The sequence below is a fragment of the Microtus oregoni genome, unplaced genomic scaffold (genome assembly GCF_018167655.1).
Source record: "Microtus oregoni isolate MIOR12 unplaced genomic scaffold, Mior012 000033F_ref0000390, whole genome shotgun sequence".
Taxonomy (NCBI): domain Eukaryota; kingdom Metazoa; phylum Chordata; class Mammalia; order Rodentia; family Cricetidae; genus Microtus; species Microtus oregoni.
This window is the reverse complement of record NW_024543092.1, coordinates 27,762,170-27,789,103: the sequence shown is the minus strand read 5'-3', so window position 1 is coordinate 27,789,103 and position 26,934 is coordinate 27,762,170. Positions and strand designations below refer to the sequence as shown.

At 34.8% G+C, this 26,934-nt stretch overlaps 2 protein-coding genes across 2 annotated transcripts; both read left to right on the top strand.

Moving 5' to 3' along the window:
• Positions 1-9,015: 9,015 nt before the first annotated feature.
• On the top strand, positions 9,016-9,969 carry LOC121466562 (olfactory receptor 5D18-like). Its single transcript, XM_041680340.1, has one exon. The coding sequence runs from the start codon at positions 9,016-9,018 to the stop codon at positions 9,967-9,969; it is 954 nt and encodes a 317-aa protein (XP_041536274.1).
• Positions 9,970-22,939: 12,970 nt separating this feature from the next.
• On the top strand, positions 22,940-23,890 carry LOC121466530 (olfactory receptor 5D18-like). The gene has a single exon (XM_041680285.1). It carries the CDS (start codon positions 22,940-22,942, stop codon positions 23,888-23,890), a length of 951 nt encoding a protein of 316 aa, XP_041536219.1.
• The last annotated feature ends 3,044 nt before the right edge of the window (positions 23,891-26,934 follow it).

Below are 26,934 nucleotides of genomic sequence, written 5' to 3'. Positions count from 1 at the left end.
GAGTAAATTGAGCAGATCTCAAAATATGGCAAGTTTCAGCATAAACGCATAGCACTCATGACTATAAATTTTCCTGCTTATTTTGATTGATGGCATATTTATTTCATAGTTGTTTTGATTACCCTCTTTAATGAATATTTACTAGTTTCACTTTACTTATTCTATACCTCATGTTTCAATGTAAATTCAATGGTTATTTTTCTAATAAATTTGTGTTCTTGTAAAAGCAATAGATTTTAATTGAACTTCAAAAATTTAAAATGCACTTCAAAATGATCCTGAAGTAAATGAAGTATAGGGTATTTTCTACAGGCAATTGTTTTAAATTCATTGTGTGGGGAAAAGATTTTGTTAACTGGAGAGTTAAAGTTATACATGTTGAAAAGATGAACACATTATCGTTTGAAGATTTGACAACAGCTATGTAGGAAATGAAGCAAACAGGTCTATGGCATTTGGAAACGACAGAAGTCTTGCCTGTGTGTTAAAGCCAATGACAAACTTTCTATCATCAATGATACTCCTATTGTAAAATCATTGCACTTCAAATAATATTAGCATAGGGAGATCTTTGGAAGCAGAATATTGTATGCATAAACAGCTGCAACTTATTATCTAGTCATCTTCAACTCTTGAAAAAGAGATCAACGTCACTGTTTAAAAGCTTTTCAACTATCCTGGGCTCATAGGGTCCCATGGCGACTGAACCAACAACCAGAAAGTCTGTATGGGACTGACTCTGCATATATGACATTGTTGTGTAGCTTTATCTGACTGTGGGATTCCAAACAGTGGTATCAGAGGTAGTTTCTGACTCTTTTGCCATGTTTTGGGACTCTTTTCCTCATACTGAATTGCCTAGATCAGTCTTGAACTTGATATGTTATGTTTGGTTGATATCCATGGGAGTTCCTTTATCCTTTCAATAGAAATGGAGAAGGAGTGGATGTAGGGGATCGGCAAAGGGGAGGGGGTACAGGAGGGGAAGGAAGGAGATAAAGTAAAGGAAGGAACAGTTTGCTTGTAAAAAAAATAAATAAAAATTAAAATTAAAAAATCTTGAGAAATTAAAGTGGTATTTGTGACTGAACTTCCAGTTTCTTCCTATGTGATGGAATGGAACTTCTGTTCATCAACATTGCTTCATTTCTTTAAGGAAATTTTCCTATTTATTTCTATTTATATGCATCCTTTGTTATAGGTTCTACTTCATCATCTATCTTGTTCATTCAACTGTTATTTAATTTTACTCTGTTTTTATATAAGTATTTCCAAACTGCCATATTAATTATTTTTGACTTCTGGTCCAAGTATTTCATTTCTGCAATTCAAAACTCTAACATCATATTTTGTAAAAAAAAAAAAAAAAAAAAAAAAAAAAAAGTAATGCTGACAAGAATAAGAAAATAAGATACTAGATAACATAACATTTTTTATGTATCTGGTGTTGGTAAAATGTTTGGAGGGTGTATTTTGGAACAAGAATGTACACAAATATTTACAGATAAATTCTTTTATGTATGAAAATTTAACATATGAAATGACTATAGACACACAGGTATTGAAGACACAATTAACAAAAAGCAGGGCAATATGGTACCACCAGAGCCCAGCTGTCCCATGACAGTTAGACCTGAATATTACAACATAGCTGAAGAACTGAAGAACAAGAAAAATTACCTTAAAAACTACTTTATAAAGATGATAGCGGTCATTAAAGGAAATAAAAAAACTTAAAGAAATTAAGGAAAAGAAACAAAAAAAAATGGAAAAAGAATCAATGAATTACTTAAAGAATGTCAGAAAAGGCCTGTGGGTGGGGAGTGGGGACAAAGAAATTGTTCAAGACCTAAAAACTGAAATAGCAGCAGTAAATAAAACACACTGAGGGAAATCAGAGAATGGAAAGTCTGGAAAAGTGAACAGGAATAATTTCCCTCATGAGCACTGATACAAATATACTAAAAAAAAAAATACTTGCCAACTGAATTCAAGAACACATAAAAAAAAAGATCACCTTCTATCACCAAGTATGCTTTTTTCCACATGCAGGAATGGTTCAACATATAAAAAATTGTCAATGTAATTCATTATAAAAAAAATCTGAAAGAATAAAAAGCTGCGTGGTCATCTTATTAGATGGTGAAAAAGGTTTTAAAAAAAAATCCAGTACCACTTCATGATAAAGTCATGCAGAGATCAGGGACACAAAGGACACATGTAAGCATAATAAGTAAGGTCAACTTACAGCAAGCCTATAGAAACATACGATTAAATGCAGAGAAATTTAAAGCAATTCCACTAAAATCAGGAACAAGCCAAGCCTTCCATACTGTCCATCTCTACTGAATATAGTATTTAAAGTTCTAGTGAGAACAATAGGATAAGTAATTATAATCAAGATTACCCAAATTGGAAACCAAGAAGTCAAATAATCTCTATTTACAGAAAATATGATAGTATAGAACAGCAACCCCAAAAATGCCACCAAGGAACTCCCAGAGCCGATGAAAACCTTAAGTAAAGTGGCTGTACATAAGATTAACTTTAAAAACTCAGTAACTATCCTATATACAAACCGCAAATTGTCTGAGAAAGAATTTAGGGAACCAGCACCCTTCACAATTGCCATAATAATAATAATAAATACCTTATGTGACACATCTTTATTTTATATAGTCATTGTGATGGTTTGAAAACTAGTGGTCCTGATAGGCTCCTGTCTTTGAGCTCCTATTCATCAGGAAATATCACTATTTGATAAGGATTAGGTGGTGTGACCTTTCTGGAGGAAGTGTGTCTCTGGAGATGAGCTTTGAGGTTTCAGGTCCAGCCTTTCTTTCCATCTACTGGTCTTAGTTATGTTTCCAGACCAAGATTGCCTACTGCTATGTTCCTCACTATGATGTTAATGGACTAAGTCTCTGAAACTCTAAGTTCCCAAATAAATGTTTTCCTTTGTAAAAAAAAAAAAAAAAAAAAAAAAAAAAAAAAAAAAGAAGAAGAAGAAGAAGAAGAAGAAGAAGAAAAATAGATCCACGTCTCTCATCCTGCACAATATTCGAGTCCAAGTGAATTAAACACCTCAACATAAAACCTGATACACTGATAGAAGATAAAGTAGGTAATAACCTTGAAGTCATTGGCATAAGAAACAACTTCTAAAACAGAAGATCAATAGAGAGGCACTGAGATCGACAATTCATAAATAGGGCTCTGTGAAACTATAAGATTGAGGACACTATCAGTAGAAAAAAATAACAACCTAAAGAATGGGAAAAGATTTTCACCAACTCCACATCTGACTTTGGGCTAATACCCAAAATATAAAGAGAATTAAAGAAACTAGTCACCAACAATCCAAACATTCAAATTTAAAAATGGAGCATTGGATCTAAAATGGCTGAGAAATATTTAAAGAAATACTCAACATCTATAGACATCAGATAACTACAAATCAATAGGTCTTTGAGATAGCATCTTATTCCTGTCACAATGGCTAAGAAAAAACACAAGTGACAGCTCATAATGGTCAAGATGTGGAGTAAGGGCAACACTCCTCTACTTTTGGTAGGAGCAAATCTTTTACAGCCTCTTTGTAAGTCAATGTGGTAGTTATTCAGAAAATTAAGACTCTATATATCTCAAGACCAGCTATACCACTCCTGGGCAAATACAAGGGACTTCTACCCTATCATCAGGACACTTGCCCAACTATGTTCACAGCAGCTTTACATATAAGATCTAGAAACTGGAAGTAATGTAGATGTCTCTCAACTTAAAAATGAATAAATAAAATATGGTAAATTTAATCAATGGAGTATTACTCAGCTGTTTAAAAACAATGACATGAAATTTTCAGCAATTGGACTGAACTAGAAAGGTCATCTTGAGTAAGATATTCCATACACAAAAAGACAAATGTGGTATGTATTCACTTATATGTAGGTATTAGCTGTGAAGTAAATGTTCTGTATTTACAAAAAAATGATTATGCTAATTCACAGACTCAGAGACGCTGAGTAATAAGGAGTGTTTAAGTGGAGATGCAAGGATCTCTCTGAGAAGGGAAAACAGAATAGTTTTAATGAGAAGACTAGAGACAGGTGGGATTAGGAATAAGAGAGATCAAGTGAGTGGAGTAATAAAATACTGAGAGAAATGATTAGAATTAGGAGCATTTTGGGCATTAAGTGGAAACTTAGTGCAATAGAAACTCCATGGGATCTACCAGACTAACTCTTGTAAACATTCCTATTAATGGTGGACAGAGCCTGAACCAGCCTTCTTTCATAACCAAGTAAAGTCTCAACTGTAGAAATTGAGATATCAACTCAGCTACAAAACCTTTGAGGTACAGTGTACTCTGCCTTCAAAGTATTCTGAGAATGGAGCCTAGCAGAATGCTCACCAAAGAGACCAGAAAGACTTTATCCAGCAATTGATGGGAGCAGATGAACGTTCCACAGCTAAACCTCAGAAAGAGCTCAGGAGTCCTGTGGAGGAGTGGGAGGAAGAATAAGAGGAAACAGAACATTTTAGAACAAGAGAACCCAGCTCACAGCTCAACTGACTGGAACTCATTGGGACTAACAAAGATCAGGAAACATGTAGGGTTCTAACCTATATCCATCTATATTTTTTTTTATGGTGCTCTTGTAGGATTCCTAACAGTGAGAGTGGGAACTGTCTCTGATTCTTTTGCCTAATTGTAGAAACCTTTTCTTCCTATTGGGTTGCCTCATTTGGCCTTTTAGTACCATATTCTGCTATGTTTAGTTGAGAGGCCTGCTCTTTTGTTCTGAGGGAAATCGAAGTAGGGGTTGATTTATTCAGAGTGGAGGTCATGGTAAAAACAAGGCAGAAGTGAAGGAAGAGAAAATGTGGTTGGGATGTAATATATGAGAGAGTAACATACACACTCACACACACACACACATTAAAATATTTTCCAATGAGCCTCATTTCTGAAATAATTGAAATAAGAATTGTGATTGTTATTTAAAATTAATGTGTAAAACCAGTGTGGAAGAACAACAATTTGCTAGTTAGATGCTTTGGTGTTTTGAAAGAAAACGGCCCAGAAAAGGAGTGGCACTACTGGGAGGTGTGGAATTGTTAAAAATAAGTGCACTCTTTTTGGAGAAAATGTGTCACTGTGGAGGCAGACTTTGAAGTTTCAAATATGCTCAAGTCATACCTGATAAGGCTGTCCACTCCTGTTGTCTGTGTATCAACATGTAGCAGCTACCTTTCAAGCACCGTTCTGCCTGTATGTTGCAATGTTCTGCCAGAATGATAATGAACTGAACCTCTGAACTCTTGGGGAGCCACCACAACTTGCATTGGGCATAGTGTCTCCTCACCACAATAAAAACCCTAAGGTAGATACAAAATTACCTGAATTAAAATTATGTATGTTGGGGATATGGGAAGATGAAAGGCTCTTTAGCATAGGCCTGGTAATTACAATTATATAGACATTAAGGAAAAGAAAACATTGTCATTTTAAAACCAATAAAGTCTTACTAGAAGAGGATTCAGAGTAATTAGAAAGAGTTAGGCGTATACATGTATACTTCTAAACTGTCTGTTTATAGAAATGTTATTTATACGTTTGCTTTCTGGGCTGACCATTTAGCACTGGATGACTAATTGGTGTGTTTTTCCCTGGATTATATCTCCCACTCTCAATATTTCTTAGTTGGCTGTAGTTCTCTGTGTAGGGTTGCAGCCATGTAGGGTTCCTACATTCATTTGTCAAGTCTTTTGTGGTTGGCCTGTTAAATTTAGATTTAGGCAGTTTTATAGGCAGTTACAACTGCATGTAATGACAATTAACACAAATTAGTTGTCATGTACTTGAAAGGCTTTGCAGGGAAGCCCAGACAACTATACTGAGAAAAAAGCCAATATACTATGTAGTGATATTCCATTTGTATGTTAATAGATAAAGATTAGAGAGTAAAGCAGCCCTACTGCTCAGACTTACAGACCATGCAGTGGTAACACACACCTATAATTCCGGTATCCACACTAGTTTGTCATAGAAACCAGGTGCATATTTTCAGTAACAGAGGATAGGTTTCCTCTAATTATTTCATGTTCATTATTACATGTTTCATCATAACAAACTATCACGATTCCTCGGGGTACATGTCCCGAGTGCCAAGTAGTTACAGATTCAACTATCAATAATATCATGAAATAAATTGTCAGGTTTCTGTCTTCTTATGGAATCCTCTCTGTTCTTTACAAATTGTTCAGAGCTGCTAAAATATTAGTACTTATGTAATCAATTGGATTAGTTTTAGTGATGAATTTGTACTAATTTGGGAGAATTATAAAATAATTTTCAATTTGAAAAAGACTATACATGTGGTTTACTAATTTTATCAACAACATTATCAAAATCGATACTGGGATGAACTGAATTTTGGTGAGTTACTTGAAAATTGTGTATATTTTCAATTTTATGGAATATGCATGGAATCCACACATCAGTGGAGAGGTTAAACATAATTGAAATGAGAAAGAGTAGTACACTCTTACTTTATTTAACAGAACTTATTAGTGTGCTGTACTTAAATTTTTTTGTTCCTTTCATTACTGTACTGAATTTAAACCTGGCTTCTAATTGTTAAGTAACTCTTCAGATTTTGTTATTGTTGTTATTCTTTGTTTGTTTGTTCAGTGGGTTGTTTTGACAGAAAGTTTCTCTGGGTATTATTGGATGTCCTGGAACTCTGTAGACCATGATAGCACTGAACTGATAGGTAACTGCCTCTCTTTGCCTTCCAAATGCTGTTATTAAAGGCATGTAACATTACAATCAGGCATTCTCCAGAAGTTTTAATCCAATAGTTACCTATAAGTTTATCCTTATAATTTTAATGGCTGCAAATGAACAAAATATAGCAATTAAACATTTCCACTTAAAATAGCCCAAAATGTAAGAGTTGTTATATAAAAGACAATAAAATAGTTGCAAAAAATAGAACATGAGTGAAAATACTGGAATTGATAAAATAAAGCAGTTTTCTTAGAAAGTTGTCAAGAAAGCATTACGTAAAACACTAAATGTTTTTCACAGATTACATGAATTAAATCGTCTTAAAGAGATCCTTTAAAAAACTTTCAATTTTTACATTTATTTCATTTTATTTTTCTCTTTCCTCTCTCTAAGCATTCTCTTAAACTCCTCCATGCTATTTTCAAAATCACAGCCTCTTTTTATATTATTTATGCATACCTTTAATCCAAGCACTTGGAAAGCAGAGGCAGGCTTATATTCTCAAGTTTAGGGAAAGCCTGAACTACATAGTGAGTTACAAACCATGCAGCTCTACATAGTGAGACCATGTTTAAAACAATACTGTAAGAATTAACAAAGTAATTTGCTCACATGTTTCTTTTGGGATTCATGGGAGTCTATTTAAAAGAAAATTAATGTGTGCATTTTAAAAATTATGTCTAAATTGAGAAAAATAATGTCCTCATTATTTAATAAAAGTTAGATAATTCCATAACAAGTGAGCAAGGTACCCTCAATCAAAATATGTTATTTAGAATGACAGAGAAGGAAGAGAAGAAAAAAACCAGAAGGTACATTATATTCATCAGTAGAGCAGTAGAAAATCAAAGAAAACAACTGGTAACCTAACACTACCAAGAGACACGTCAATGTACATAAAGTTCCAAAAGTAAATCTTAATTCTTAACCTAAAAGGAGACAATATATAGCTGTATAGTCCTTCTTTCCTTTCATTTTTAAATGCTGTATCATTGTTACGATTTATTCCCTGTAGCAATGTACCAAAGTTTTTCAATCTATTGTAATCAACTTCTATTGAATATCTCAGTTACTTTAAAATTTACCATATTACATTATTTCAGCATGATTGCTTTAGAACTTTTGATTGCCCTTTTCTTATTTTTGTTATACTTTTGTTGTTCTCAGCTCTACACAGTTCAATGACTGAAATATTCATTAGAGCATAGACAAATACTTGCTCATTGAAAAGATGCTTATTGATACGTGACTGACAGAATAACATTCACAGAGTTCTGATGATACAGCATGCCATGGAGAGTATGATGATATAGATAATGGTCTACTCTTGGAAATCATAGCTACTGGCATTATGGAAAATATTTGTTATAGTCAAAATCAAGAGTTGTACCAGTTCTAGACACATTCAACATAAACAATTGCAATTATTATCTAATAGTTTGGGGGAATAGAAAAATAGATCAAGTAAATCATTTGCAATTGAATTAGATTCCTTTTCCCTCAGGACATGCTCTTAGTTAACTAAAGTATTTCCAGATGGTTCAGATTAAATATTATTTTTATTTCATTGAAAATAGATTCTTATATATTTAGTGCCAAGTTTTGTGGCTTATTTTTATTCTAATTGCTGAAAAAAGCTGGCCATATCCTTTTTAATATAATGTGCTATGAAAATGTGAGTGAATAAGGAGCAAAGGGTATGAAATGTGGACATTTGTAGACTACTCTAAAATCCTTCCAACTTGTGTCACATGTTTTGCATTTGGAGCAGTATGGGATGTGTTTAGTTTGCACAGACCTTCTCAGACTTGAACTTATGGACACTGCAATCTTCTTAGTGCTTGAATAACTTTAACATATATATATTTAACATCATATAATGATATTTTATTGTAAATATTATAACATCAAACAAATATAAATATAATATACATATTCTTATTAAAATATAATTGTAGCTCACATAGAGTGATGCTGATGAATATTACATTTTAATTCCAGATCTGGAAAACACAGGAGTGAAGAAAAAAGGACACTGCTTCAAAATGCTATTTGTGATCAGCCACACAAGAACAAAAATTGAAGCGTAAAGCTTCCCAATTTAAAATGCTCATATCTGATTTTACGTTTCATGACAAGCTCCAACTAAGTTTCTACCACTCCACTCTCTCAAATTCCATTCACTTTCATTTCATTTCTCTTCCTCTTTTATAATCTGAAACATGATGTCATGTGAACTGATGAACCAGAGCTCTGTGACCACATTCATCTTAGTGGGCTTCTCAGAATATCCACAGCTTCAAATACCTCTCTTCCTCCTGTTCTTGACCATTTACTCAGTGACTTTGATGGGGAACCTGGGCATAATTGTGGTTATCAGGATCAGTCCCAGACTTCACACACCCATGTACTTTTTCCTCAGCCATCTTTCATTTTTGGATATATGTTATTCTAGTGTATTTATACCCAAACTGTTGCAGATCTTGGTGATGGAAGACAGAACCATTTCTTTCAGAGGATGCATGACACAATTTTTCTTCATTTGTACATTTGTGATTACAGAGATGTTCATGTTAGCAGTGATGGCCTATGACAGGTTTGTGGCTGTTTGTAACCCCCTGCTCTACACAGTTGTAATGATTCATAAGTTCTGTGCTCTACTAATAGCTGGGACTTACATGGTAGGTGGCCTGTGTGCAGGAATAATCATATATACTCTTTTACAACTCTCTTATTGGGACTATGGCATTATTAATCACTTTGGCTGTGAGTACTCTGCTGTTATCTCTGTATCCTGCTCTGACTCCTCCTTTAGCCAGATGGTATGCTTAGTCATTTCTATATTAAGTGAGTCTTCTAGTGTCCTGATCACTTTAGCCTCATATGTGTTCATAGTTGTCACTATTATTAGGATGCCTTCCAAAGGAGGACTACGAAAAGCTTTCTCCACCTGCACTTCCCATCTAACAGCCATCACAATCTTCCATGGAATCTTACTCCTCCTGTATTGTGTTCCCAACTCAAACAGCTCACGGCTCTTTGTCAAAGTGGCCACTGCTCTTTATACAGTCATGATACCCATGCTGAATCCCCTTATCTACAGCCTTAGGAATAAAGATGTGAAAGAGACAGTCAGGAGACTTATGAGCTCCAAACTGCACTCTCACTTGACATAATTGTGTGAGTGTGTGTTTGTGTGTGTGTGTGTGTGTGTGTGAATGAGTGAGAGAGAGAAAGAGAGAGAGAGACAGAGAGAGAGACAGAGAGACAGAGAAATAGAGACAGAGATGGAGACCAAGAGAGAGACAGAGAGGAATACACACACACATACACACACACACAAACACAGAGAGAGAGAGAGAGAAAGAGAGAGAGAGAGAGAGAGAGGAGAGAGGGAGAGACTGTAGTATTATTTTCTAAGTGCAGACAGACTACAGACATTTATTTTCTCTATTTAGTATAAGTATAGTACATGATCAATATGCAATGAGAAAGAAACAATGAATTCTAGAGAAAGAGAAAAATGTCAAATCAATAATTTGAGAAACACAGAAAAATATAGAATACCTGTTCCAAACTCTTTGAAAGATCTGAAGAATATCTATCCATCAGAAATACATCTCTAAGCATTTAGAAAATCTAACATGAATACAAATTTTACTATTATAAAAAATCTCTATTAACCTATATTTCTTAATTATAAATTACCCTTTTAAATGAGATGCAAAAGTACAATGCCTTCATCAAGAGCATATATATATATATATATATATATATATAATTTACATCAATAAACCAAGATCCGTATCAATGCAAATCTCTATAGCATAACCTCTTTCAAATCTAAACAAACATTTTAAAACAATATTTGGGAATTATGATGTAGTCCTCTCCAAACTTTTTCCTGCATTTTGTTGGGCAAACAAATTATTGAGAGTGTTCAACCTTTCTAAGAATCTTGGTCCACTAAACCACATTAGTCTGGATGAAGGAAATCACTAGTTCTCATCCTCTGTGGAAAGAAAACATGAACCTCTTTTCCAAAGCAACAAATTCTTAGACCCAAGTTTTGAAGTCAAGACACTTAAAATATATGTTAGTTTAGTTTAGCAACCTGTACAATAAAATGTCTCTCAGTACTTAACTCATTCACAGCCAAAAAAAATAAAAAAACACAATAATATACATAACACAAATTATCTGTGTGTTTTCCATCCTTATATAATTTATTTTTCCTTTACCCTTTCAATGTATTACCATCTGTTCTCTGTCCCTTTAAAGACTTTGTTTTACTTTTAAATACGTTTACTTCTTTTTATAACTGTCGATGTTCTTTTTCTTCCTTCTCTCATACCTATGTGCATTTATCCAACACTGTGCCCCATTTAGAGGTCTTTTTTAAAAATCTGAATCTATCTTTTTTTACGTATCTGTAATCCTTTTCTGACCAGAACCACTTCTTAAAATGCTAGAACTAAGACTGCTTTGCCTTTTGGCTCCACCCAGTCCAACACTGAAGATGTCCTTTCACTGCCTCTGAGACTATGGTGTGGGAGCCATGTTCACCACCCCAATTCTGCTAATCACTTGGCCCATGTTGCCAGCAAGTAACTTGTAGCCTGCTGTCAACAAACACCACAAGTGCTCAACCTCCTAAAAAATCCTGTGTTTGTGCTGGCAGCATGAACTTGCCATTTCAAAAGTTGTTTTCTTCCTACCAATAAATCAGGAAGACCTCTCAAAAACGAGCCATGGGGCTCCTACTTGCTGCCAGCAAACAGAGTCCATCTAAAAAAACAACGCTCTTTCAGATTTTATGAATGTAGTCACCTATGTTGTTGCCAATTTGTTGGAAGAGGCCACTAGTTTATTTCCTGACCACCCTGACTTAAAATGATCACACAGAAAGTGTATTTATTGCAATACTCTTTGGCCAATAGCTTAAGTGTATTTCTGGCTAACGCTTATATCTTAAATTAACCCATTTCTACTAATCTCTGTATCATCATGTGACTGTGGCTTATTGGCAAGAATCTGGTGGGCTCCTGTGGAGGCATCTGTCTCCTGCAGGCAGCTATATTAATAGAGTTTTGACAATGTTAAAATCATTTTTGAAAAGGCTAGGTCTTATTTGTCTGCATGTTATGCATTAAATAAAGTCCTATGGCTAAGCCCCAAATGAATGAGTGTGGTGAATGATAAAGTCATAGGTCAGTGATCATGGAATAATGCTCAATATTGTCACATTACATAAACAGCGTTTTTAATTACTGAGAAAACAAGTCTCCATATACACTTGTAACTCATTATCTAGATTAAATTAGCCTCTGACTATGTTTGTGACGGTTTGTCTCTATTGGGTAAATTGAGATGAGTAGCACCATTTCCTGGGATATTGTCTTAAACTTTACAAGAAAGCTATTTGAGCACCAGCATTTCCTCTTTCTAATTCTGCCATGATAGACTTAACCTTGAAGGATGAACTAAAGCAAAGCCTTCCTTCCTTTAGTACATTTCCCCAGGTATCTTATGAATAACCAATACGTGTGGTACAGGTGTGTTGTAACATAACCTCTCTTCTCTCCAAATATATCAAGATCATCTCCTCATCATCTTGTAGATGGGTTGAATTAGCTGTGACTATTTAATTGAGCAGTAGAAGAGATTGCAAAACTCTCTGCCTTTGAACTCACTGAATTGGTAAAAATCTTTTGAAGGAGAAATGAGTAAAACTCTTATGCTGTAGGATCGTAGGCTGTGGGATGGATACCAAAATGGAATCAGTGAGAGCATTGTGGAAGCATAGAATTATTGTTTAATTTTCAGGTGTTAGTGAAAGTCTTTATAGTTTAATACAGTTTGTGGAATTATTTAAAATTATCTCCAAAATTTCAGTGTGTTTATGGAAGACATCATGTATCAACAAATGTATTCACCATATTACAATACAATCAGGATAATTTTTCAGATTATCAGGAAATATTTCAAATTCAATCAGGAAATACTTCATATGTACTGATTCTGGTTTCAAAAAATAGCTCTTGAAAATGTTCATATTTTCCATGTCTTTGTAGTTGTAATTGATTCTTTATAACACATTCTCACAGTGTGTTATTCTAATCTACTTTCTTATTTTATTTTATCTGTATGGTCTGTATGTAAGATAGAGATGTGTTTATACTATGCATGTATGTGAGTATTTATATATGTTCAGGCATATGAATATAGGCACATACATGCTTTGGTCTGTGTGGAAATCTGATTCTGACTTTTTGCTGTCCTCACTGTCCACCTTGGTGGAGACAGAACGCTGATGAATTTTGCTGATGTGTATACAAAGCTGCCTGGAATGTCAGCTTCCAGAGACTTTTCTGCTGGACCTCCATCTCACATTTGTAACATTGCTATAACAGAGCAATAAGCACACCTAATGATTTATTAAAATGATTTATTTTTTTTATTTTTATTTTTTTAGTTACATTATTTTGCTCTTCCATTTCCTCACTCAAAGCATGCTGTTCATAAGCACCTCTGTGCTTTCTTTCAAACCCATAGCCTCTTTTTCATTAATAGTTGTTGCATACATATATGTATATGCATATACACATACATTCCTAAAATTATAAATACAACCAGATCAGTCGTTATACTGATATGTGTTTCTAAGTCTTTGGTAACCACTTGGTGTTCTCTTCCCTGGGTAACACTGTTTATCCCAGTCTCAGTATTATTTCTTCACTTGCCATCAAGTGAATCTCTGTTTGCAACAGATGAAGAACATCACGAACACCTGTTTCTTATGAAGGTTCTTGAAATTCAAACTTAGTCAGCAGGCTTGTGTGGTGAGTTCTTTATTCATGAAGTCATCTGCCCAATCCTTGTAGTACACTTTTGTGTTGGCTTTTTATTATCTTTGAAAGTACTTAGGATACACTCAACTTCTACACCCTAATAAATGAAATATTTTCTCCTTTTCTTTTTTCTTCTCTCATACTTTACATTGTCTCTGCAGTTTCCCCACCCCCATCCTTTCCTTCCACTCCTCACCTCTCTGCTAGATCCACTCCCCCTCCATTTCTCTTCAGAAAAGGGCAGAGCTCCCAGGGATATCAGCAAAACTTGGCATATCATGTTAAAATAAGAATAGGTACATCCTGTTATATTAACGCTGGGTGAGACAACCCAGTAGGAATAAAACTGGTCAAAAATCAGGCAAAAATATCAGAGAGAGACCCCTCTTCCACTGTTAGGTGTAAGACAGGAATGCAAATCGACACAACCGTAACATATATGCAGAGAACCTAGGTCAGACACATACAGGTGCCCTGATTGTCAGTTCAATGTCTATGAGCCCTATGAACTATGGTTAGTTGATTCTTTGAGTCATTTTCATATGATGTCCTTTATCTCTGCGGGTCCTACTATCCTGTCCCTTATTTTACAGTATTCCTGAAATTTGAGCTCCATCTATTGTTTGGCTGTGTATTTGCCCTCAATTGATCTAGGCTCCAATCTATAATTTATATTTTGCTAGTCATGCCTATTCTATCCTAGGTCTCTGGCTTTCCAGTCTTTGTGTCCTGGAACTACAGAAAATGTAAGTTGTGAGCTCTCTATAGTGTCATGGGTCTCAAGATGGGTCAGTAATTTTTTTGGTTATTCCAAGTTTTGCTCCACCTTTAACCCAGCACATCTTGCAGGAAGCATAAATTGTAAGTGGAAGTTTTGTGATTGGGTTGGTGTCCCAATTTCTACACAATCCCTACAGGGTCTTTCCTTATTACAGAAGATGGTTGGTTCAAGCTCTATATGCTTTGTATTGTGAATTCTAGTTCGTTTTAATAATAAAAACCATAAGTCAGATAAAGGGTTAATATTTTTATATGCCCAGCAATCTACCTTCCTGTCTCCACCTCCCTTGTGTTGGGATTAAATGCATGTGTCACCCAAGTACTGAAATTAAAGCTGTGATCCAACACTACCTGCCTCTGTTTCTCTTTTAGACTCAATCTATTTCTTGTAGCCCAGGAAGGCCTTGAACACAGAGAGATCAATCTGTCTCTGCCTCCCAAGTCCTGCGATTAAAATTGCATGTGAGCACTGCCTGGCCTCTAGTGACTAGCTTCACACTCTGATCTTTAAGAAAGCTTTATTTGTTAGATACAAATAAACTATCACCACAATGCCCCATTTCTAAGAGTGTAGACTAGGGTCGCCCATGCAGTTTTCTGGGAGTTTCCATTGTACTAGGTTTCTACCTCACTCTAGAAATGTAACTCAATTCCAGTCATCTCTCCCAGCATTTTCTCCCTTCATCCATAAAAATATACATATTAAAATGGATCTATAGAGTGATTCTTTTGATGTCTGTCCTGCTTTCCTTTGTAAAAATATTTTTAATATAATACCATTTTGTTCTGAATTTTTTATCTGTTCTCCTTTGAAATACACATAATCTGAGGCTTTATATATAAAACATGCCCACATTTTATGGAATATTTCAGTTTAAAATAAATAAACAGGCAGTTTTTAAGAAATTGTCATCACAATATAGAACTGACTAACCTAGACCTTCATGCAATTCTGCAAACTTTTGTAAAATGGTAATTTAGCAATTTACCATTCTTTGTGAATTTTTTTCAAAAATAGAAAATGGTGGAGTTTTCTCTTTCATGTAGGAGTCTAAAATCTTTTTGTTTCTTTTAGTGTATGTACCTCTATACTAAGGAATGTGTACTATGCAACACAAAAATTGGAAAAAGTGGTGAAATAAATAGCTATCCTTTAGCAAAGATAAATTTGTTACACTGTTGATATAACAACATATATTTAATTGTGCTTTCTCTTGAAGTACAACCTCTATGAATAGGCAGACTGTTTATATTATCTTTTAATATGTGATTGAAAGGAATTTTTTTCGTACAAAATATTTTGATTATGGTTTTCTTTCTCCAAACTTTTACCTGGTCTTCCCCAAATCATCATTCGCCCATCTCTAAGCACTTTTTTTTTCTCTCCTTTAAAAAACAAATAGGCAGCCGGGCGGTGGTGGCGCACGCCTTTAATCCCAGCACTTGGGAGGCAGAGGCAGGCGGATCTCTGTGAGTTCGAGGCCAGCCTGGTCTACAAGAGCTAGTTCCAGGACAGCAACCAAAAGCTACGGAGAAACCCTGTCTCGAAAAATCAAAAAAAAAAACAAAAAACAAAAAACAAACAAACAAAAAAAAAACAAATAGGCAAAGAAAAAAAAGCAAGCAAACCAGAATAAAAATAAAAAAGAATCACACACAGCTGTCTATTTTGGTGTTTTTATACATAATATCAGTACAGTATGATTTGAAAGATATTGTGTCTCCCCATCTCCCCTACCCCCCTCCCACCCCACCCTTATGATCCCGATTTTTGCCTGGCAATCTTGTCTACTTCCCATACCCAGGAGGATAGCTATATGTTTTTCTTTGGGTTCACCTTCTTATCTAGCTTCTTTAGGATAACAAATTATAGACTCACTGACCTTTATTCATGGCTAGAACCCAATTATGAGTGAGTATATCCCTTGTTCATCTTTTTGGGTCTGGGTTACCTCACTCAGGATACTATTTTCTATTTCCATCCATATGCATGCAAAATTTGAGAAGTCATTGTAAGGGGAGGATGGGGAGAACTTGGGGCAACGGGATGATTGGGATAAAGGAAGGTTGGATAAGGGAGCAGGGAAGCACATATCTTAATTAAGGGAGCCATCTTAGGGTTGGCAAGAGACTTGGAACTAGAGGGGCTTCCAGGTGCCCAAGGCGAGGTCCCCAGTTAGTTCCTGGGGCAGCTGAGGATAGGGAACCTGAAATGATCCTATCCTATAGCCATACTGATGAATATTTTGCATATCACCATAGAACCTTCATCTGGCGATGGATGGAGATAAAAACAGAGACCCACACTGGAGCACTGGACTGAGCTCCCAAAGTCCCAATGAGGAACAGAAGGAGGGAGAACATGAGCAAAGAAGTCAGGACCACAAGGGGTGCACCCACCCACGGAGACAGTGGGGTTGATCTATTGGAGCTCACCAAGGCCAGCTGGACTGTGATTGAAAAAGCATGGGATAAAACCGGACTCTCTGAATATGGCGAACAATGAGGGCTGCTGAGAAGCCAAGGACAATGGCACTGGGTTTTGATCCTACTTCATGTTCTGGCTTTGTGGGAGCCTAGCCAGTTTGGATGTTCACCTTCCTAGATATGAACGGAGGTGGGAGGACTTTGGACTTTCCACAGGGCTGGGAACCCTGATTGCTCTTCAGACTGGAGAGGGAGGGGGAGAGGAGTGGGGGGAGGGGAGGAGGAGTGGGAGGCTGGGAGGAGGCAGAATTTTTTTTTCTCAATAAAAAAAAAGATATTGTGTACTTAATAAGAGATGAGGGAGTTCCTTCTAATTGTGCTTGTTTCAGTTAGTGATAGCAAACTTTCAGGATTCTCCTGGGCCTGAATCCCTGAAGTAGAGCAGTTACATGTTCATTATATGACATGTACATAAAATATCCTTTCAAGGCCCCATTAAGAGCACCACTGCATAGTTCGAAACATTGCTACTTTGAAAACAATATTTTTATTGAATTATTTGCAAGAATTTACAATTGCCTTTTAAGGAATGGCTTACTTAACATGTAGGACCTTTTTAATGGTGAGCAATATTGTGGTCACTGTTTTTAATGATTAACAGGGTAATAATCTAAAATTTGCAATAGGAAAGTCTTTCTTTGGGTAAATACTTAGCATTGAGAATGTATTTTGATTTCATTATCCAACAATTTTGAATTTATAGTATTTTGGAATGAAAATCTAATAAGAAATGAGAAAGAGTAACAACTGCTTACTTGAATAAATGTCTGTGCTTTTGTGCTAAGCAAATATGATGAATCCTGGTATAATTTTACTGGTTTACTCAAGATTTCCACTCAGCTCCTTAACCCATGTGATAGCAAAGAGCACCACACAAGCATAAAGTTTTTAATGTTTTAGTTTAGCAATTACTGAATCCACTTTTCGTATAGTTCCAATATGCAATCATTCTTTTTGTAAACTCATATATACAGAAAGAATTTTTAACACAGGGTTTCTCTGTATAACAATCCCAGCTGTCCTGAAACTTGCTCTGCAGACCAGCCTGGTCTTGAACTCACAAAGATCCACCTGCTTCTGCCTTCTGAGTGCTGGAATTAAAGGCACGTGCCACCACTCAAAACAATTGCACAATGATCAGACAAGAAACATCCCTAAGTTTTCATTAACCCTTTTACATTGCAGCGGAACCCTGAAAGCAATAAGCAGACTTGTATTGAACACATGGTATACCCTTACAGCATTAAAAACAAATTTTTTTTTTATTAATCTCTTCTCTCCCTTTCTCTCTCTCTCTCTCTCTCTCTCTCTCTCTCTCTCTCCTCTCTCTCTCCCCGTGTGTGTGTGTCATGCTCATGTGCATATGACTTGTGTGTCAGTGCCACACAGATATCAGAGAAAGGGGTCAGATCTCCTGAAGCTGAAGTTGCAGATAGTTATGAGATGCTCTGTGGGTGATGGGAAATGAACTCTGCACTCCTCGACTAATTACAATTATTCTTTATCATGGACTGTCTCTATAAGAAGAGAGTGGAGATGTAAGACTATGTAATAAATATTTAACAAATTATCACAATCAGCAATGGTTTTAAATTTATAATAATGAATAATATTAGTGGGAATTTAAATTTTAGTGACATGTTCTTTGTAAAGTTATCTTGGTTAAAATCATGTGTTAGAAATTTATCCAATTATAATGGTTGCTGTTCTATAGGCACTGATGGCAATTTAGAGATGAAGTGGGAGGGAAGACCATTTACTTCATTTATGATTTTATTAGTTTTTACTCATTCGTTAACTTATACATAAAACTATACATAATGATATGGTACTATGTAATAGTTCATTTTCTGTTATATATTCTAAATAATCTATACATGCCAATTTTTTAAATAGCTGTTACTTATCATGAATACTTTAAAATGTATCAGTTGAATTTTGAAAATAAACTGCATGTTTTTATTATCCACAATAACCCCACTATGTACCATCAGTCTAGTAACCATCACTCCTCTCGCAGTATAAATTGGTATCTCATCATATCTCCTTCCTTAGTTTAGGCTCCCAGTCACTTCCATTCCATTGTCAAATACTTTGAGGTAAAAATGTGTTTTATTCTACCATTCAAAACAAACTATCACATATTTTTCTTATGAAGATAATCACATTTCCTTTAGTAATGTGAAAAAATAATGTAAAGCCCAATTCTAGTCTTATCATTGTCAATGATAACATTTCATTCTTCTTGTGGCCAAACAAAAATGTATAACTTGTATTTTGTATAACTTGTATTTTGTATAACTTGTATTTTGCAGAACCTGCCCAATAAGGCCAAATAATTAATTTGTTTAAAAATTTTGGATGTTGTGAATGGTGCTACAGTAATTATCAGAGTACAGAGTCTATTTAGCAGGCTGGTTTCATTTCTTTTTGATAAACTCAGGAGTCTGAATACTAGGTTGTATGGTATTCATGACTGCTGAGTCATATAGTATCTGCTCTCATTACAGGATCAATGGGAAAGACTATTCCTTTCATCATACCATTGCCAACATTTTTCTCTGTTTTAATTTTTATAGTATTCATTATTATAGAAGTGAAATAAATATTATACAATTTATATTAAAATTTCCTTGGATATTAATAATGTTGGAAAGTTTTCCTCTGCCTCTTGGGCATGTCTTTGTACTATCTTTAGAAATGTCTAATACACACGTGTTGTTTGCTGTCAGATCTACTTTCTGATTTCTTGGTCAAGTTGAGTTCCTTATGTGTTATAGACACTAACTTACATTATATTATGAAGTGTTACTCACTCCATAATTCTTTCTTTCATCCTGGTTTTATTTTCTTTCCTCTTGCAAGGCTATTTTCATTTAGTGCTCTTTTTTTCTTTTGTTCATTGCCTTAGAATAATTCAGGTGCCTTCCTGTATCCAATGTCCTAATAATTAACTTCAATAGTGTTTTGTATATAAAATTTGTTGTGCCTCATTTTACATTCAGTTATTTGTCTATTTAGATTAATTTTATAGTTGATGAGACAGAGATATAATTCTATTATTGAGCATGTGAACACATTATTTTCCAGCATCATTTATTGGCCTGGCTAATCTTACTCCATTCATGTTAATAAAAATTTGAAATAATTTATTTTACTATCATGTTTGTTTTATTTCAAGTGGTGTAATTTGTTTCATTAGTTGCTTTGTTTTGTGTAGCGTCTATGCTGTGTGATGACTGGAATTTTACAGTATTATTTGAAAATCATGGAGTTTGCCTCTAGCCTTACCATTCCACTCAATATTACTTTGAAAAATATAGGTCCCTTCCCTATTTCTGTGTGTTAGCTTTAACATTCAGTTATATAAAATTTGTCAGTCATGCTCTGAAAGGATGATCACTGAATCTGTAGATTATCCTGTGTAGGAAAGGCATTTTGCTCATGTTGATACTATGAATCTATAAACAATGAAAATATTCCATTTCTTTTCTGCCTTCTGTAATTCTTCATGTTGGAAAAAGTTATTTCATTTTTTCATTTGCAGTTATCTGCATGTTTTACTTTCATGTCTTATGAGTAAAATTGTTTTCTTCATTCCTATATCATACAAGTGGATATTAGCTTTTGGAAAAATACTTAAGATTGCATGCTGATTTTAATTCATTATATTTTATATAAAATACTGACTGCTAGTGAATTTTAGTGAACTATTTGCAACATTATATAATATAGTACAATATAATTTGCAAAATGTGGCTTTTTCACTATGTTTTTTTTTATTTCTCCTACTTTTTCTGGCTGAGGCTTCTAGTACAATGTTGAATAAAAGTTTTCAATCTTAGCACATTTTCTTCGTTCTTTCTTAAAGGGATTATTGAATTTTTAAATATTTTATATTATGATAGCTGTTAATTATTCATATTATACAAAATGTTCTATGGTAAGGAATATTCATTGCATATGAAAATTTATTTCTTTCCTACTTTCAAATGTGAAAGGGTAGTAAATTTTATTAGAAACATTTCTGTATGAATCAGTGTTGTGAGATATTCTTATCATGTGTTGTGTTGCTTTTTGTTTTCAATTGAACACCAAATCTTGCTTTAATCTGACATGGGTATCACTTGCTTAGTGATATACTCAGTGTAGTTTAGAATTTAACTTGCAAACATTTCAATAAGAATATCTCACCTACATTTACAAAATGTGTTATCTCATAGAGTCTTCCTGTTGAACTAGCATCGGACTTGTGAATAATGCAATGAGTGCTGATCTAATGAGATGCGGTAGGAAATAGTTACCTAGTCTCAACAACTATAATACTGCAAGGAGAATTGATTTTTTTCTTTAAGTGTTTAGAAGAACTCAGTAGAGGCATCTCTTTTGATTATTTCTTGATGAGTGATCAATTATGACTAAGTCAGTCTTATTTCTTGATTTTGACTTGTTCAGATTTTCTATTTCTACTTGATGCAGTACTGAGTGGGAAAATGTTTCCAAATTGACTCTTTGTTGGAAATACTTTAACATACACATCGCCATATATTTTATAATAAAATCTCTGATGGTCCCCTATACCTGTCATGCTCTACATTAGCATTTAGTTATTAATTATGCTAGTAAAAATAATATGCAGCTTATTTTAGTGATGAGTACTGAAGGAAGACTGTTAGAAGTGAGGAGAGTTTTGATATAAAAACATAATATAAGATGAAGGATTAAGGAGTAGATTGAGAAGTTCAAAAAATGTTTATGACAGTATAATATGACCGTTCCAGGAATTATTTTTTCACACCAAGTTAAAGAGGCTTTAAATGATTTCATTGACCTACAAAGAAAGATATGGCATGTCTAAATCTTCAACAGAGTATGATGAGTCAACAAAAGTCTCAAGTGGTGCAGGATTTCTACTGTAAGAGACGGTGATGTTAATTACACTACCTGACTGAGGTAAGCGACATAGTTCATTTAAACTCTAAAATGAAATAATAGAAAAGTTTGGTTTTCTCTTCCATTCATGATGCTTAATCATATTCATATAATTTCCAACTTTACTCCCTGAATTAACCCTCAGGTTTGATCATATGAACACTTAATACTTTGACTCTTTATGGATAACTAAAGAATAAACAAAAACAAAACAAAGAAACACAAAATAAACAAAAAAAAAACAGAAAAGCACAAAAAGCTTAATCTTTATTAACAAATCACATGTTTTATTTTCTCTGTTTACATAAAAAAGGATTTTAGTTTCTTTAATATGAGAGAATATTTTTTCTTCCGCAAATCTTTACTTGTGTTTTGTTTCTAGTAAATAGGTGTTTGTTTTTCTGTTTGATGAGATATGTACTACACTTGGCCAAACAAGTTTAATTTCATGTTTAAAAAAATTTATTTGCTGGTGCTGAGATCCTTGAATTTTCTAATCTATCAGAAGATGGAACCTAAATTCAACAACAATGTCATCAATATACTTTAAAGACCACTTAAAATTACAAAATGTATGTGAATTAAAAATAGGTAACAATGTAACATCCATAGGATGGATAAAAACAGTGCTGTGGAAATATGACACATGGCTTGATTGATAAAATCTAGTAGCTTTAACATTGCATTTGAATATATGAGATAAAAGCATTATGTCTGAAAGATTCTTCTGACATGATTGTATGACTAAAACATCCTGTTTAATGCTTTTTGCCTTTGATGTGTGCTTTGGGTCTTAAAATTGTATTTTAATAGAAAACCTTGTAAGATTTTATGTATATACAATTGACAGTTATAATTTTATCTGATACTTGTGTTTAAATTTTAGATTAAAAATCCTATATGACTGAAGTTCGATATCAATGAAAATAATCAGAAATTAATACAAGAAAGATTCAAACTGAAGTAAAATTATCATGAATTAGAATGGACAACCTCCTATTTTCAATGGGCCTCAGCTAAAATTCTACCAAATCACAGTTTCCCAGTTTCCTGCTTTAAATTATGTTTTTTCCATTCTATTTTCCTCAATAAAGGAATGATGCTTGATATGGGAAACCAGAGTTCTGTGACTACATTCATCCTTTTGGGCTTTTCTGAATACCCACATCTACATGCACTTCTTTTCTTGCTGTTTTTTATCATCTACACAGTTACTCTGATCGGAAACCTGGGCATAATTGTGGTCAGGAGGATCAATCCCAAGCTTCACACTCCCATGTACTTTTTTCTCAGTCATCTTTCATTTTTGGATGTTTGTTATTCCAGTGTCTTCACACCTAAACTGTTAGAAATTTTGATTGTGGAAGACAGGACTATCTCTTTCAAAGGATGCATGACACAATTTTTTTTCATTTGTGCATTTGTGATCACAGAAACGTTCATGTTAGCAGTGATGGCCTATGACAGGTTTGTGGCTGTTTGTAACCCTTTGCTCTACACAGTTGCAATGTCTCCTAAGCTCTGTGCTCTCCTTGTAGCTGGAACATATATGTGGGGTGTGTTCTGTTCCTCAATGATCACGTACTCTCTTTTACAGCTTTCCTACTGTGGACCTAACATCATCAACCACTTTGCCTGTGAGTACTCAGCCATTCTCTCTTTGTCCTGTTCTGACCCCACCTTCAGTCAAGTGATATGTTTAATAATTTCTATATTCAATGAGACTTGTAGCCTCCTCATCATCCTGGCCTCTTATGTCTTCATAGTTGTCACAATCATCAAGATGCCTTCAAAGGGTGGTCTCCAAAAAGCTTTCTCTACTTGCTCCTCCCATCTGACTGCCATCAGCATCTTCCATGGGATCATTCTCCTTCTCTACTGTGTGCCCAACTCCAAAAACTCATGGCTTGTGGTCAAAGTGGCCACTGTGCTTTTCACTGTTATGATCCCCATGCTGAACCCCCTCATCTACAGCCTTAGGAACAAGGATGTGAAAGGGACAGTCAGTAGACTCTTCAGCTTGAAACTGCATTCTCATGCAAAATAACTCACACATGAACTCTACTTTTTATACATGAATATTTTACTTACAAGTTACTATACTTTAGTGATAATTGAAATTATGCTCTGATTATTCCAATTATTTAACTTTGTGTTAAATATACAATATTTTTCACCTTGCTAACAACATATTTCCTTGCACAAACTTGTGAAGTTTCTTTATCAAACATTTTTTTTTAATTTTCTATTCTGAATTCTGTGGAAGTTAGGTTGACAAAGAGAAATTACCAAGTCAACTCCTTCTAGATATATTATACTTTAAGTTGTTTTAAATAGATAAATAATGCATACAAAATGATAATTGCTTCTATATTTCTCAAACTGAAGTTGTGATAACTATTTGTGAATTAGTAGCTTTGATATAAATTATTTTAATTCCATTTTAATGTTGTATTAAAGTAAAATCTTGTTTCACAATACTAACATATTGTCTTAATTTAAATTAGTGTTCATTGAAAACATTAGCTAAGTACACAACTTGCTCTGAGTGTCCACATGTTATTCTAAGATCAATAAAATGTATTGTGACATTGCCAATATAAAAAAGTTATCTATTCATACTATATATACCCATATATGTATGTATGTATGTATGTATATACATATATATATATATAAATGATTGATAGAACCATCAAAAATAATAGGTGATTATGCTATCTTATGGATATTCAAAGTACAAATGATATTTTGTTATACATTAATTCTACATAAAATTTAGAAGATCAGGTTCTATGACTCATTTTACTTGTGAAATATATGATATGACCAAGCTGTTCTCTGTGCTATTACAAACAGAATAGCCCCCCACACCTTGAAGGGAGGAATTTGATGAAAGTAAGTTAAGGACTGTGAACTCCAAAGTTTCTTACTCTTTACACATTGTCTCATTTAAATCTCTTTGTTAATTCACATCTACTGTAGGAAGAAGCTTTTCATATTGATGTTGAATGATGAACTGATCTGTGGGTTAAAAATATGTCCTTAATAATCATATTATGCCATATTCTAATTGAGTATCATTGGGCATATCAATCACATTTCAAGATATTTTCCATGTACAGAAGTAGTTGGTCAACACAAAACATATTCCTTCTTTATTTAGGATCTTTGTTCTTGTTCTCCTATCATTGTTTTTTTTTTTTTTAAAACATGTTTAACCTGTACAAGTTCTCTACATTTAATTGTGGTTAGTTACAAGTGTCTAGGGATTATCTCTTTCTTTTCTGATGGAGGAAGGTCATTGGTTAAAAAGTAAAGAAACTGCTTGGCTGGCCCTCATAGGTTAGAACACAGGTGGGTGGAGTAAAGAGAACAGAATGTTGGGAGGAAGAGGAAGTGAGCTCAGACTCCACAGCTCTCCTCTCGGGAGCAGATGCCTCAGTAGAGACGCCATGCTCCCGGCTCCTGGGCAGACACACGCAATGAAGCTCCGACCCAGGATGGACTGGACGTAGGCTAGAATCTTCCCAGTAAGTGCACCTCGTGGTGCTACATAGATTATTAGAAATGGGTTAAGAGGCTGAAACTGGCGGCAGTGTTTAAAAGAATACAGTTTGTGTGTAATTATTTCGGGGCATAAGCTAGTGAGGCGGCCGTGGTGCTGGGGATGCAGCCCCGCTGCTCAAATTACTACAGAATGGCGCTCAAACGTGTGGACAACTGAATCCACTGAAAGCGTGAGAAAGCTTGTGATAGAGTAAAGCATGTTTTCTTGGTAGCAGCTATTTCTCGGGTATGCTCTGCTTGCTAGAAGCAAGCAAGCACTCTCATCTAAGAGAGGCTTCCTGACTCAGCTTCAGCTGCAAAACCCTGTAGCTCTTAAGAGTTCCTGCCATGAAACATTTAAATGGTGTTGATAAAAGGCAACTGAATGCTTGTTTGTTTTCAGCAGTAGCAGGAAAAAAAACCTGTGTTGTTTTAAAATGCCTGCTTTCTGGGCCGTCCTCCCAGGGTAAACTCTTACTGTTTGAGGCAGGAGGGCCAGCTACAGAGAGAGGGCTTGAGTGTTGTCTGTTGCAGCTTGTTTGGTGGCAAGGACCTTGAAATACTGTAGACTTGTGGCACTGAATGCGGCTCTGGCCGGTACCTCAGCCACAAGTTTGGAATGGCAGAAAGCTAAGGAATGGGCTACATCTAGCCGGCAAAGCCACCACTTTAGTCCTACTGAGATTGCTTGGTAAATTAAAGGCTCATGTGTTCAGTAAAACAGAGAGAGATATAGAGTAACAAGAGATTCAAAGACAAAGAAAATTTTTAAATGATTTACAGTGTGTTAAATATATGTGCAGGCTAAAAGTTGAAGTTCTTAAAGTTAAAAAAAATGGAAGAGAGTTGTTGGGTGTGGTAGTACACACCTTTAATCCCAACACTGGGGAGGCAGAGGGAAATTAACCTCTGTAACTTCAAGGTGTGGTAGCACACACCTTTAATCCCAGTGCCTAGAAGGCAGAGACAAACAGATCTCTGTGAGTTCAAGGTGTAGTAGTATACACCTTTAATCCCAATGACTGGGTTGCAGAGACAGGCTTATCTCAGAGAGTTCAAGGACAGCCTGGTCTACAGAGTTATTCTAGGTCAAAGATACAGAGAACCTGTCTCAAAAAGCAAAAAGTTAAAAGTAAAAATAAACGAAATAGAGGTTAAAACAAAGCTGTACAAAGATGGAAAATAGACAGAGAATTTTGATAGTGATAGCTCTCTTCGAATTGTTTGAATGCTGAGGAAGGAGCAACAGATGCCAAAAGATATTTGTTTATAAATGCTGCTGAACTAATCCAACATAGATATTTTGAAAATGCCTTGAATTTGAAATTTGGATCTAAGGACATGATGCTTTGGAAAGGAGTTTCTTATTTTGTTTTCACAGAGGATGAGACCTTGTTCATTTCTTCTATCCCGATTTGTTATGATAGACCACACCCTCCTGAAAGGTTGCTGTAACACCCTCAAAAAATTATTTCGTTCAACTGCCAACTGAGATGACCCTGGCACACAGGTTATACCATGAAAGACATAATTAATAATGCC

Bases quoted from the DNA above. Each gene is read 5' to 3' on its own strand.
- LOC121466562 (XM_041680340.1), top strand. From the start codon at position 9,016: ATGATGTCATGTGAACTGATGAACCAGAGCTCTGTGACCACATTCATC.
- LOC121466530 (XM_041680285.1), top strand. From the start codon at position 22,940: ATGATGCTTGATATGGGAAACCAGAGTTCTGTGACTACATTCATCCTT.